The sequence below is a fragment of the Oncorhynchus masou genome, chromosome 17 (genome assembly GCF_036934945.1).
Source record: "Oncorhynchus masou masou isolate Uvic2021 chromosome 17, UVic_Omas_1.1, whole genome shotgun sequence".
Taxonomy (NCBI): domain Eukaryota; kingdom Metazoa; phylum Chordata; class Actinopteri; order Salmoniformes; family Salmonidae; genus Oncorhynchus; species Oncorhynchus masou.
In genome coordinates this window covers 23,813,269-23,826,286 of record NC_088228.1, presented here as the reverse complement: position 1 = coordinate 23,826,286, position 13,018 = coordinate 23,813,269, and the positions used below count along the sequence as shown (strand labels likewise).

At 43.1% G+C, this 13,018-nt stretch overlaps 1 protein-coding gene across 1 annotated transcript; it reads right to left on the bottom strand.

Moving 5' to 3' along the window:
- Nucleotides 1–10,081: 10,081 nt before the first annotated feature.
- LOC135558181 (pancreas transcription factor 1 subunit alpha-like) lies at nucleotides 10,082–11,422 on the bottom strand. The gene is made up of 2 exons (XM_064991916.1): nucleotides 10,776–11,422; nucleotides 10,082–10,655 (listed from the first exon to the last, which is right to left on the bottom strand). Exons 1-2 carry the CDS (start codon nucleotides 11,374–11,376, stop codon nucleotides 10,447–10,449), a joined length of 810 nt encoding a protein of 269 aa, XP_064847988.1. The 5' UTR covers nucleotides 11,377–11,422; the 3' UTR covers nucleotides 10,082–10,446.
- Between the last annotated feature and the right edge of the window lie 1,596 nt (nucleotides 11,423–13,018).

The following is a 13,018-nucleotide window of genomic DNA, read 5'->3' as shown; positions in this document are numbered from 1 at the left end:
GTAACTCTGGATAAAGCGGCGGTAAAAGTAGCCAAATCCCAGGAAACGTTGCAGCTGCACCCTGGACATAGGCTGAGGCCATTCCAACACCGCTCTCACCTTCCCGGGATCCATCTGTACACTCCCTGCAGTGGTGATGTAACCCAGGAAGTGATGGTGAAGTGATGGAATTCACACATCTCCGCTTTCACAAAAATCTGCCTCTCCAAGAGGTGTTAGAGAACCTGTCGGACGTGGAGCATGTCTTCTTGGGCGGAGCGCGTGAATACGAGGATTTTATCGAGGTAGACGAAGACGAACCGGTTCAACATGTCACAGAGAACATCATTGACCAGAGCCTGGAACACAGCAGGGGTTTTGGCAAGGCCAAATGGCATGACCAGATACTCATATTGACCGCTGGGTGTCTTGAAGGCAGTCTTCCACTTGTCCCCTTCCCGTATCCGCACCAGGTGGTAGGCATTCCGTAGGGCCAGCATGGAGAACATGGTGTCCCCCTGAAGCGGCGCGAAGGCCGAGGAGATGAGTGGTAGTGGGTAGCGGTTCTTCACAATGATGACATTGATACATGGGTGCAGGTTTTTGTCCTTCTCCACAAAGAAGAACCCTGCGCTGGCGGGGGAGGCAGAAGGACAGATGAACCCTGCAGCTAGGGAGTCCTCAATGTTGGTCTCCATAGCCTAGATCTACGGATCCGACAGAGTACAGTCTTCCCCGGGGCAGAGTGGTGTCTGGGAGAAGGTCAATCCTGCAGTCATATGGTCGGTGTGGCTGAAGCGAAGTGGCCCGGGTCTTACGTCCCGGGGCAGGCTGCACTGACTTCAGGCACTGAGTGTGGCGGAACAGGCTCCAACCCATGATGGCACCAGCAGACCAATCAATAAGCAGATTGTGTCGCTGCAGTTAAGAGAATCCCAATACCACGGGAACCTGAGGAAACCTCTAGGCTACGTGGGACGCTACTGTCCGACCTGACCAACACTGGTGAAATGGCAGAGCGCCAAATTCAAATTAAATTACTATAAATATTCAACTTTATGAAATCAAACATGCAATACAACCAAATTAAAGCTACACTTGTTGTTAATCCAGCCAAGATGTCAGATTTCAAAAAGGCTTTACGGCGAAAGCAAACCATGCTATTTTCTGGAGGACAGCACCCCATCAAACAAACACAGACAATCATATTTCATCCCGCCAGGCGCGACACGAAACTCAGAAATAAAGATATAATTCATGCCTTACCTTTGACGAGCTTCTTCTGTTGGCACTCCAATATGTCCAATAAACATCACAAATGTTCCTTTTGTTCGATTAATTCCATCATTATATATCCAAAATATCAATTTATTTGGCGCGTTTGATCCAGAAAAACACAGGTTCCAAATTGTTTAACATGACTACAAAATTTCTCATGAATTACCTGTAAATAATCAATCAAATTTAAGACGGGATAAACAGTGTTCAATACCGGAGGAAAACAGGTCACGCACCTCTATCAAACAATACACTTCCCTCGAGCCTCGTTCTGAACAGGGCTACTTCTTCATTTCTCAAAGGAAAAACATCAACCAATTTCTAAGACAGTTGACATCCAGTGGAAGCGATAGGAACTGCAAGCAACTGCCTTAGAAATCTAGAATCCCAATGAAAAGCGAGTGACCTCAAAAATGTTTTTTCCTGGATGGTTTGTCCTCGAGGTTTCCCCTGCCAAATAAGTTCTGTTATACTCAGTTTACTTTGAGCATATTTTTCATCTGGACATGAAAATTCTGCCCCCTATCCCAAAGAAGTTAATGAGCAGGAATTGGATTGTCTGGCTGTGGTTCCCTGACACCCATAGGTTGATGGGGTGGCATTGTGGGTGACCTGGCCTATAGAGCGCCTGTCCAGCGCTCTAACATCCATGGGAATGGAGAGGGGCTGAGTGGGGATGCCTAGCTCGGACGCCATGATAGCGTCCATTAAGCTCTCATTAGCCCCAGAGTCGATGAGAACCCGAAAAGATTTCAACTGGATTCCCCACAGCAAAATGGAATGAAAAGGGATGCGAGTATGGGGAGAGGAAAAGTGATCCTTATGACCCACCAGAGTGCACGCTCCTACCAGTGGCCCTGGTCTTTTAGTGGACAGGTGGAGACAAAATGGCCAGTAGTTCCGCAATACAGGCAACTCTTAGTGTGAATCATGTATAGTTGTTCGGCTGGAGACAGCCTAGCGCTGCCTAGTTGCATTGGCTTGGGAAGAGGTGAATCGGCAGCCTTCGGAGACTCGGGGGAACTCGGGTAGCCTCGGGTTCTCTCGGCAACTGAGCCGTCGGGGACTTCCGGGATGCCTTAGAGGCGAGGTGGAATCCTTGGGTGAGCGAAATCAAATCTCCTCTCCTTCCTTCATTCCCGTAGTCGCCCATGGATGCGAATGGTGGTTCCCCGGCCGCAAGCTCGTCCTTTACTTCCTCCGATACTCTGTGCAGGAACATGTCGAACAGTGCTTCCAGGTTCCTAGGCACTCTCAGCTGCCAACGTGCGGAAATCCACCACGTAGTCTGTCACACTGCGGGAGTCTTGTCGAAGCTGGAGTAATTTCCGGGCAGCCTCTCTCCCGGACAATGGAGCATCAAACTTTCTTTACCTCCACCACAAACTCCTCCAGACTGAAGTATATGCCGACTGCTGTTCCCATACTGCCCTGCCGTAGCCCAGGCGAGAGCCCTCCAGGACATCAGTGTGATGAGGTATGCTATCTTAGAGCAGTCCGGGGGAAGGAGGAGGGCTGCAGCTCGATAATGAGGGAAAAATGTGCGAGAAACGCCTGACAGGTGTCCTCACCATCAAAATGTTCCATGGGAGGTAAACAGGGTTCCTGGGAAACTGGGGTGGCTGGGGTGGCGACGCTGCTAACAGCCAGGTTACTGAGGGGCTGGGAGGTTACCGTCGTGGTAGGCTGCCTAACAGGCAACCCACAATGTGTTCACCGCTCGGTCATGGCGTTCGGCCATGACCGAGACCATTCCATAAGACCATGAAGCAACTCCTCGTGCCTTCCGATGATTGCTCCTTGGGAGGAGTTGGCATGGCGGAGCTGGTCTACTGGGTCAGTCATGGCCAGTTCGTACTATCACGTTTTAGGGAATACCCAGATGCAGACAGTGTCAAAGCAACAAAAGTTTATTACGAGAACAGGGTCAGGCAAAACAACCGGTCAAGGGCAGGCAAAGGTCAGCAATCCAGGACGGTGTGACAAGATACAGAACGGCAGGCAGACTCAGGGTCAAGGCAGGCAAAATGATCAAAACCAGGAAAACTACAACACAGGAATTCTAGAAAGACAGGAGCAAGGGGAAAACGCTGGTAGGCTTGACAGACAAAGCGAACTGGCAACAGACAAACAGAGAACACAGGTATAAATACACTGGGGATAATGGGGTAGGTGGGCGACACCTGGAAGGGGGTGGAGACAAGCACAAAGACAGGTGAAAGAGATCAGGGTGTGACAGTACATGTACCCAGTATATGTACCCTACCTGGGCGCATACCTGGTTGACCGGACTGTTATAGTTCTATTTCTATTTTTGCCCTGTTTATCAAAAGTGTTGGAAAAACAATAAAAAATAAAATAACAAATATAAAAACAACTGCCTGGCTTTCTTGATGCCTATAGTATTCCTCTGATATGCAATCTGGTTCTGCTTCAGGTTTTTCACTGCAACATTAAGGTCCTCAATGATGTCACCACTGGCCTTGATTCTAAGTAATGTTGTGTTGCTATTTTTATTGGCTTGGACAAAGATTTTGATACGGTAAACCATTCCATTCTTGTGGGCCGGCTAAGGGGTATAGGTGTCTCTGAGGGGTCTTTGGCCTGGTTTGCTAACTATCTTTGAGAGAGATAGAGACCATCTCTCTCAAAGAGTGCAGTGTATAAAGTCAGAACATCTGCTGCCTCAGCCATTGCCCAAGGGAGTTCCCCAAGGCTCAATTCTAACAAATGTTTGAATTTTTCTTCAACTTTGACATTACAATATTTTGTGTAGATCGTTGACAAAAGATTACATACAGTGTATAGTGCACTCAGATAGTATTCATAGCCCTTGACTTTTTTCACATTTTGTTACGTTACAGCCTTATTTCAAAATTGATTAAATCATTTCCCCCCCCTCATTAATCTATACACAATACCCCATAAAAAAACTTTACTTTGCTCCGTTCACCTTTCCTTTGATCATGACTAGTCTCCCAGTCCCTGCCGCTGAAAAACAAACCCACAGCATGATGCTGCCACCACCAAGCTTCACCGTAGGGATGGTGCCATTTTTCCTCCATGCGTGATGTTTGGCATTCAGGCCAAAGAGTTCAATCTTGGTTTCATCAGACCATAGAATATTGTTTATCATGGTCTGAAAGTCTTTAAACACTTTAAAGACTCTAAACAGGCTGTTGTGTCTTTTACTGAGGAGTGGCTTCCGTCTGGCCACTCAAACATAAAGGCCTGATTGGTGGAGTGCTGCAGAGATGGTTGTCCTTCTGGAAGGTTCTCCCATCTCCACAGAGGAACGCACAGTGACCATCGGATTATTGGTCACCTCCCTGACCAAGGCCCTTCTCCCCAGATTGCTCAGTTTGGCCAGACGGCCAGCTCTAGGGAAGAGTCTTGGTGGTTCCAAACTTCTTCCATTTAACAATTATGGAGGCTGCTGTGTTCTTGGGGACCTTTAATGCTGCAGACATTTTTTGGTACCCTTCCCCAGATCTGTGCCTCGACACAATCCTGTCTCGGAGCTAAATGGACTATTCCTTCGACCTCATGTCTTGGTTTATGCTCAGACATGCATTGTCAAATGTGGGACCTTATATAAACAGGTGTGTGCCTTTCCAAATCATGTCAAATCAATTGAATTGACGACAGGTGTACTCCAATCAAGTCATAGAAACATCTCACTGATGATCAATGGAAACAGGATGCACCTGAGCTCAATTTCAAGTCTCAAAGGGTCTGAATAGTATGTAAAAAAAGTTATTTCTGTTTTAAAATATATATATATACATATACTGTTTTCGCTTTGTAATTGTGGGGTATTGTGTGTAGATTAATGAGAAAAATAATCATTGTATTAATTTTAGAATAAGGCTGTTAATTAAGTAACAAAATTATGAAAAAGTCAAGGGGCCTGAATACTTTCCGAATATACTATATATAGTCTTCACCGCACTTGCTTGAGTATCCATTAAAGTTAAGACGTCCTTTCACATTCACTCTGATCTCACGCTGCATCAAACATCACCCTCACTCATTTCACCCACCCAATGAGTCACACTCCTCCTTCAACATTCAGCGTCTTTTCTCAGTACAATCTCACATCCAAGGTTCATTTATTGAGCGTGTCTTGGTTTAAATGTGGTTTTAATTGGTTAAATAATGCTAAATTACGGTCGGCCAACAGGCTGTGGGTGGTTTTAGATGGCTCTGATTGGTGCCTCATCTGAACGTGCCAGACTATTTTACCTAATATCTGCATATGATTTTCATAATTTAAGATATGTGCGCGTAAACTTCAGTGCATTTTAAGATTCGACTATGGAACTATCCGTTACGCGTAAATGTATTGGATTTATATTTTCATTTAACCAACATAAACCCATAATGGCGCGAACCGAACGACCAACCATACATAATTTGAGGTCTTATTTGGTTATAGACATGGGTAATGTGGTAACATTGACACTACTACTGCTGCATAGGAAATGTATGTTAGGTAAGCCTGTTCAAGTGAAATATTTAAGCGAACATGGACAAAGTACACGACCTGTGATGTGGGTACTTTAGTCTAGATTCAGAATTGGCAAAAATGCGCACCCTTACCTATCCATACACAGCCGAGGATATGGCTCCATGCGCAAAACAGACGCAGAAGTTGGAGTATGTATGTCCTTCACCTTGGGTCCACAATTATAATATTTTTCATCAATAACTGGTGTTCATTTTTCAAGGAGGGTTACAAATGTGTTGAAATTGCGAAATTACTCTTGTTTTATGCTCCAATTAAGAATATTGTCCTTTTTAAAAAACAACTTGCACCATATTGTACGCGCGCGCCTTGGGAACACTTGTTGTCATGATCGGTAAGGCTATTGAGAAGTTAATATCCCGTAAAACACAAGTTACCATATCGAGGGCTTCCCCAGTTCAAAAGACTGGTGCCTTAGCACCATATGCTTAATGGATTCAGCCGTGGAGGCTTTAATAAAGGTAAAATGCGGTCTTTTAAAAGTTGGAAAGGGTCTTTTATTTAATTTAGATGGAGTACTTGCGCACAAACCAAAGCGCGCCCGGGCATTGACTCGCCCTTTCTTTCAGGAAGCAAAGCGACCATCGTGTAGCGTGTTTCATTACAGCATAAGCTTTTCATCACCCTGCTTTGTCCTGAATGAAAGTAATGCTGTGAATTAAAGAAATGCCAATATTTTCTATCAGCTTGAACATCCAAGAGAAGGGCCCTCGAGCTTGGCAAAAATCAGGCACATCATTCATCATGTCATCCCGCACCTGTGGTCTTGCATTGAAAGTACACAAACCTATTCCTATTAACCTTAATTATTCAAAAACGCCACAATGGTTGTAATAGAGCAGGATGAAGTCTGTTTATTGGTCGTAAATGTTTTTCTGAAGATCTCCCCAACCTCTTTGTTAGTTCGGCGCAGAGTCCGCCTCTTTCTTTCAGACAGAATAGCCCTGGAGTTTTCCATTTTCAATCGTAACATCTGCTTAATCTTACGGATCAAAATATGGAGACAAAACCTATGTAATGGAGGATTTGTGAAATCCTTGTAATGAGTTATTAACAGGAGAAAACAATGGGGCATGATGGAAAGAGCCTTATGGTAACAAGAGTCGCCAAATGAAACGCCTGACAGTTTCCTTGTTGGTAAATGGAACCCGTTTGAACGCCAGGTGATGGTAAGAAAATCAATGTCCTTATGAGCCAACCCAGCTCTAAGTTATTTTTTCTAATTGGAAAATTAGCAGACATAAATTGAATTGGCATATCAAGGCCCAGCAAAAGGCCGCAGTAATTGCCTGCAGATAGACGGGGGGACACAACAAGATTGAATGTTTGCTGGCTCGTATTAAGGCTTTCAATCCAAGTGTATCATTGAACATGTTTTATTATAACAAAACGTCATGCTTTACAGTTCCCATATTGTATAGACAATGGTTAATGGAACATTAAAGACGAAAACCATGCCAACAGGTCTTGGAGACATTGTAAGGGCCTCTCTCTTTGCTTGTTTTAAGCAGCTGCTGTCCAGGACCCAGAAGCACAAAAAGAACAAGTTTGTAATACCAGGTGCATCCTAAAGAACCTCGACGGGGATGGATATGTTACAGCCTAGGACATGTGAGTAGCAATAAAGATAGGCCTATCATTTGGATTGTAAGGCGCCTCCACGCCCTGTAAAAGGAGAGGCGCCTGGGCAGTGCGTTCTCTGGCAACATTGCCCTCCCCTCCATGGGTCTCTCTGTACCCGTATCCCCGGGCCAAGTCCTAACACCTGTTGGCTAGGCAAGTGATAACGTCCATACTAACACAATAATCTATTTTGAATTATCACATATAATTATTGAATAATATGTGCGTATATTTTTCAATAATAATTTTGCCACATTTGAGCATTTTGGTGCTTGGTGCGAAGGATTTAAAGGCTACTCACGAGGGTCACACTGCCCCATGGGCAGACTCAACTGGTGTTTGTTCAACCTCGCAGCTGGTACCCCGACGCCACAGTGGAGATACGTTAATGAAATCGCGGGAGTTCGGGGATTTACAGACTCTGGGCCCATATTCTTATGCGCGATAATCCAAAGTATCAGCAGTTACTTACAGTTTATGAGAATCTTGTTAGGCGTCCTTCCCAGTGCTTACCATACGCTTATATACGGATTATTATAGTATTCATGGATGATGCATTTAGCCATGTTACTTTCATCTGATTAATAGAGATATGACTGAAATATGTTGGATATCATAAAGTAGAACTAGCATACCTTCATGAAATAGCCTAATGTTCTTAGAATTTGGTTTTCCAATACAGTCTAATTATTTGTTATTCTCACTGTTGTCATTATTAGCCTATCACAGCTTTTTGTTGTATATTTCTGCATATATTTGTTCTGTCTTCTCCAATTTATGCGCAACAGTTATCCATTCGTTGGCTCTGAGTTGCATGCAAACTGATGCGCATAGGGCTGCGCTTGTCATGAACAGCCTGGTGCGTCATTTTTTATTTGCAACAACTTTCAAATGGTAACAATAGGCTTGATATGTTAAAACCCACGAACACATTGGGAAAGGTGTCACTGTAATTGACAGTGCACAATGACATAGCACATCCATAAACCTCGTGTTTTTGTTTTTTGCCAAATTGGCACAGGCATACCTTGGAGCCACTTCAGTCTAAATACGACTACCGCGCTAACATACGGCTGTTTTCTATGCCTTGTGACACATTTACTGACTATAAACTTGCATTGCATGCCAAAGCAGTCAGCAACATGTAGTCAAAGGCTACTCGAATGCTATAGACCATTGCACGCCATTTCAGTATCACTAACGTATTCTTAACGTAATTGGAGCTTGGCATGGTTTTCCAATGTTTAGCCGGGTAAGAAAAGGAATAAAAACCGGTCAGCCTGTAAATGGTGCTCTTTTAAGCCTTGCCAAGACCAAGCACAACAGTGACAAGATAGAGACCCAAGTGTTTGACTGCTTAAGCCTTTCCCTTCCGTTTGATTGGTATTGCACTAAAGGATGTTTTGAGGGGTTTTGTACTGTGCTTGCGCACAAAAACGCAATATCTCAATAGCATTAGGTGTGACCAAACAACTATGCTATACTGTTGTTTTGATGTTCTCTGCCACTTCACCAAATTAAATAGAAATGTCGCCCCCCGACAAAATAGATGAAGCCCAGCTACTTCCTGGGCCTTTTATTTCGTTTAAGGCTGACTTGCTGACATTTGACGCTCGAATGAAAGTAATGAGATGACATGGTCTCTTGTGTCGAGTCTAGGACGCGCATAACTGTGCTGTTAATGTGGCGGTGATACAACAAGAGATGAAATTATAGGTCTACTGAGATTTCCAAAAAAGCAGATCCACGGAAAACTTGTAAAAATATTAACATCCAGTTTATTTAGAAAAAAAGCACAATCTCATTCATATTTAGCAACAAATTCGAGTACAGTAATAATAATAACAATAATAACCATACTAATATTATATAATACGATGTATCGTTATTATTAATAATAATATAGCAATAAGTAAATAATCGAATTGCAAAGACTAATACAGAAAATTAATCTAACTTTCTTTTACCCCCATCCGAAATGCACGTGTTAACCCGAAATGCTCTTAGCCAGTTGGTTTTATGAATGTGTGTTTGCAAGTTTGGGCACAGGCATATATCTGGGCTACCACTACATAGATATGGGAGAGGTGACGTAAAAATGGCTAGGGAACAGGTTGAAAGGATGCGGCTACCACGGGAAGAGTTTTCCTTGAAGCACCTGCAGAACATTGAAGCTAACAGTTTTTACTGCAAGCCATCGGGTTTAGTCATGCCCCTTTAAACAATGTAATACACCAACATGATAACAGCTATGGTTTATAGCTGCAGGCCCTGAATTTTAAGCCATTGAATTGTATCAGCATGTTAGTTTAATGTACATCTGATGTGCATACCAAATGTAGTTTTACATGAAGTGTGTGTTTGTTTAAGCTACAGAGCTAAGATCCATACAGGCCGCAGCTTCATAAAACGTAGGCCCTGTGAAGGAGTTTTCAGACTCCATCAGATACCCAGTAGAATGAAGATAGTTGCTCATAGAGTATACGCACATGCATGGGTTGAGACCGAGGCCCAGTGTGCATTGCAATTCAACTAATAATGCTCGATATCACTTCAGTTCATTGATTTATGCACGGTTCTGCATGCGTATAACTTTCCTTTTATGGATATGTTATCTTCACAACTTGGATATTCAATGATACTTTTTAAATGTATGTAAGCATATTAGCCTATGAAGAAAAGTGGTATAGACCAGACAACACAAAGTATTCATAATTTAAGAGCATTTATCAGATTGCATACACATATAAATTATTTTACAATTCAGTAGGCCTATAAAAATATTTTGATTTTAGTATATTCATCAATATTCAATTAAAACATATTATCATGGAAACAATTAAATACATGTTGCTATACATGATGATTGCCATGCTGCCTGAATTAAGAATAGAGATCATTGCCATATAAATATAATATTTACACTTAAATAATCAACGTTACATAAGAATCAACGTTAAGAGAACATTATATATTAACATGGATTTACCATGGGTGTATAACAACAGATACCTTTAGACATAAACATAAAATAATATTTATTGGACTGAGATTAAGGTTAAAGGAGGCTCGTTTTCAATGTTGGACAGGGAGGATTTTATGTTCAGTTTCCGTGGGTCCTCAGGTGTCCAGACTTTAGCGGTTCTGATTATGTTCTGGTCTTTCAGCTCTTTCTCGTCTTTCCAGGACAGAGAGTGTCCGGCGAGGGGAGGCAGCCCGTAGTCAGGATCACTTGGAGATGGAGATCCTGAGGAGGGCACAAATGATTAGTAACGGACCAAGTCTTTAACAAATGAGTAACAATACAGTTCAAAGTTAAGTCATTATCATAGGCATTATCTAACCATATGAAATGTAGGCTACTTACTTGTTCCTCTGTGGCAAATTATAACTTTTTTGGATTGAGTCAGTGTGTCACTGTTGGAGTTTCGGATGCGCATATCGGACTGTACGAGCTCAGCGAGGAAGTTGATGTAGCCAATGGCCAGGCGCAGGGTATCGACTTTGGATAGCCTCTTTTCGTACGGTAGAGTGGGGATGTGAGACCGGAGTCCCTCGAAAGCATCGTTAATTGACTGCATCCTCCGCCGCTCACGGATGTTGGCAGCCTGCCGTAATTGTTGCATCTCCATATCGGATCTCATCCGCCTGCGCCTTTTCAGCATCGGGCTATCTCCTCCCACCTGAGGCGACAGCTCTGAGGTGCTGTCAGTGCATTCATACGAGCAGGTAGACGAGGAGGAAGAGAAGGACAAGTTACTGATGTCACAATAGTCCCCATCGTGCGCTATCCTGCTGTCCTTGTAGTAATCTTGGAAATGGCTGGTGAGAAAGTTTACATTGTCATCCAGAAACTCGTCGGTGTCCAAGTGGTCCCTGGAGGACTGGTCAGTAAAGAAATCATCGTCATCAAAATAAGGGGAGGAGAAGGAGTCCAGTCCAGTAAATGGATCCAAGACAGTGTCCATTTTTAGCTGTTGTTTTCGTGTTGCCCAGTAACAGCAAGTTTGCTCTTTGCGCTGTCTCTGGGTGCTCAAGAGTTAGTTCAGCTGAAGGCTGGCACGCGAGGACTCTTATAACTACATCCATAGTCGTGTGCCATTAAGCAAAAAAGACAGCCAATCAGCGTTGAGTATACACCACGCTCGGCAGCGGAGGGTGCACCTAGAGATAATAATCTCTTACCACTCAGCCCCCCCTTCCATTTATGGCGCAGCGTTTACCCCCCTCCTGCCCTACATGGAAAACTGAACATAGGGGAAACAAAGCATTAGAGGACCCATGACCTACTAAGTCTAAAACCTGCAGCCACCCTAACATTGTACCTTTTATTCAATACAGTCATTTTTAAGAGGAACTCGCACACTGCTCTTGCACGGATCACCTTTTAGTATTGTATTTACTTATTAAAGCTTAATTAACCTGTCGGCCTCATTCTTGGCCTTCATCAGAACTTTTGTGAACATCTGTATTTCAGCAAGAGCAGTGTGCAGGTTTCTCTTTTCTTTGAAGTTCTCGCATTATTCCCATTCCTCTATTTCATTTTTGTTTCAATACAACCATTACATTATTTGCGTGGATCATAAGTGTCCACATCTGGTTGCACGTTTCCACAATAATAGATTATTATTAGGCTGTTATATTGTAATACACATCAGAGTCCTTTCCGAGGCTCCACGGAGGCTCCACGTCTTAATTCTCGTATTGATCTTTTGTCAAATTGGTTTCCTCTTATTCAAAATCTCAATTTCGAGAACAGAAAAAGTCTGCATTGAATGGGCTTATCTTGCATCTACTGCACGCGTGCATCCATTGGGACTAACCAATGTGTAAAGTGAACAAAAAATATGTAGTAATTAAAGGGTCGGTCATATAACAATGATAACATCTCTGACACCTCATGAAGGCAGTCATCTTAAAGCAGGTACCTGCTCAATTCAATAGCCGACCACTCGTGCCCGCAGCAAGCTGTTAGAGTCCTTTGGTCTGAGCACTTCATTATTGGAGGAGTCCAATTTCTATTAGAACCCATAGAACGCAGAGTAAACATTTGTATGAGAATAATGTCATTGAAATGAGACGTAATTTCAGTGATAGACAGGCGAACATAATGATGTGTTCATCAGTCATAGGTTTTACGATGCTGCTCTGCCTACCCATTGGCTCTGCACAGTGGACACTCGCCTGTTCACGCCGCAACAATCAAAAGAGAATAGAGAGCACTTTACCGACAAAGCAGGGGCGTTTCTTGCCTCTCAATAGCGACATACCCTCTGTCACCGTAAACGAGTAATTTATGACAAGGAGTGCTCTTATCTTAAAAAAAATGTGAAAAGGGCACAATGCAAAACAGCCACAAAACATTGAGAGCCCATTGCAAGTGTGACTACAAAATCTGTAGCTCAAAAATAATATTAGGCTACGGCAAAACAATATATATGGAATTCCTCTTTGATAAACAGAATAGTTGGAAATAGGCCTACTTTTTCTAGTGCCAACAGGGATGTTTTATAACGTGTCGTCATATATATGAGACCTTATGAAGTCCTATCATAATGTTACGATGTCTTAAAATATAGGGGAAATGTTACAGACTGAGAATAGCTGTAG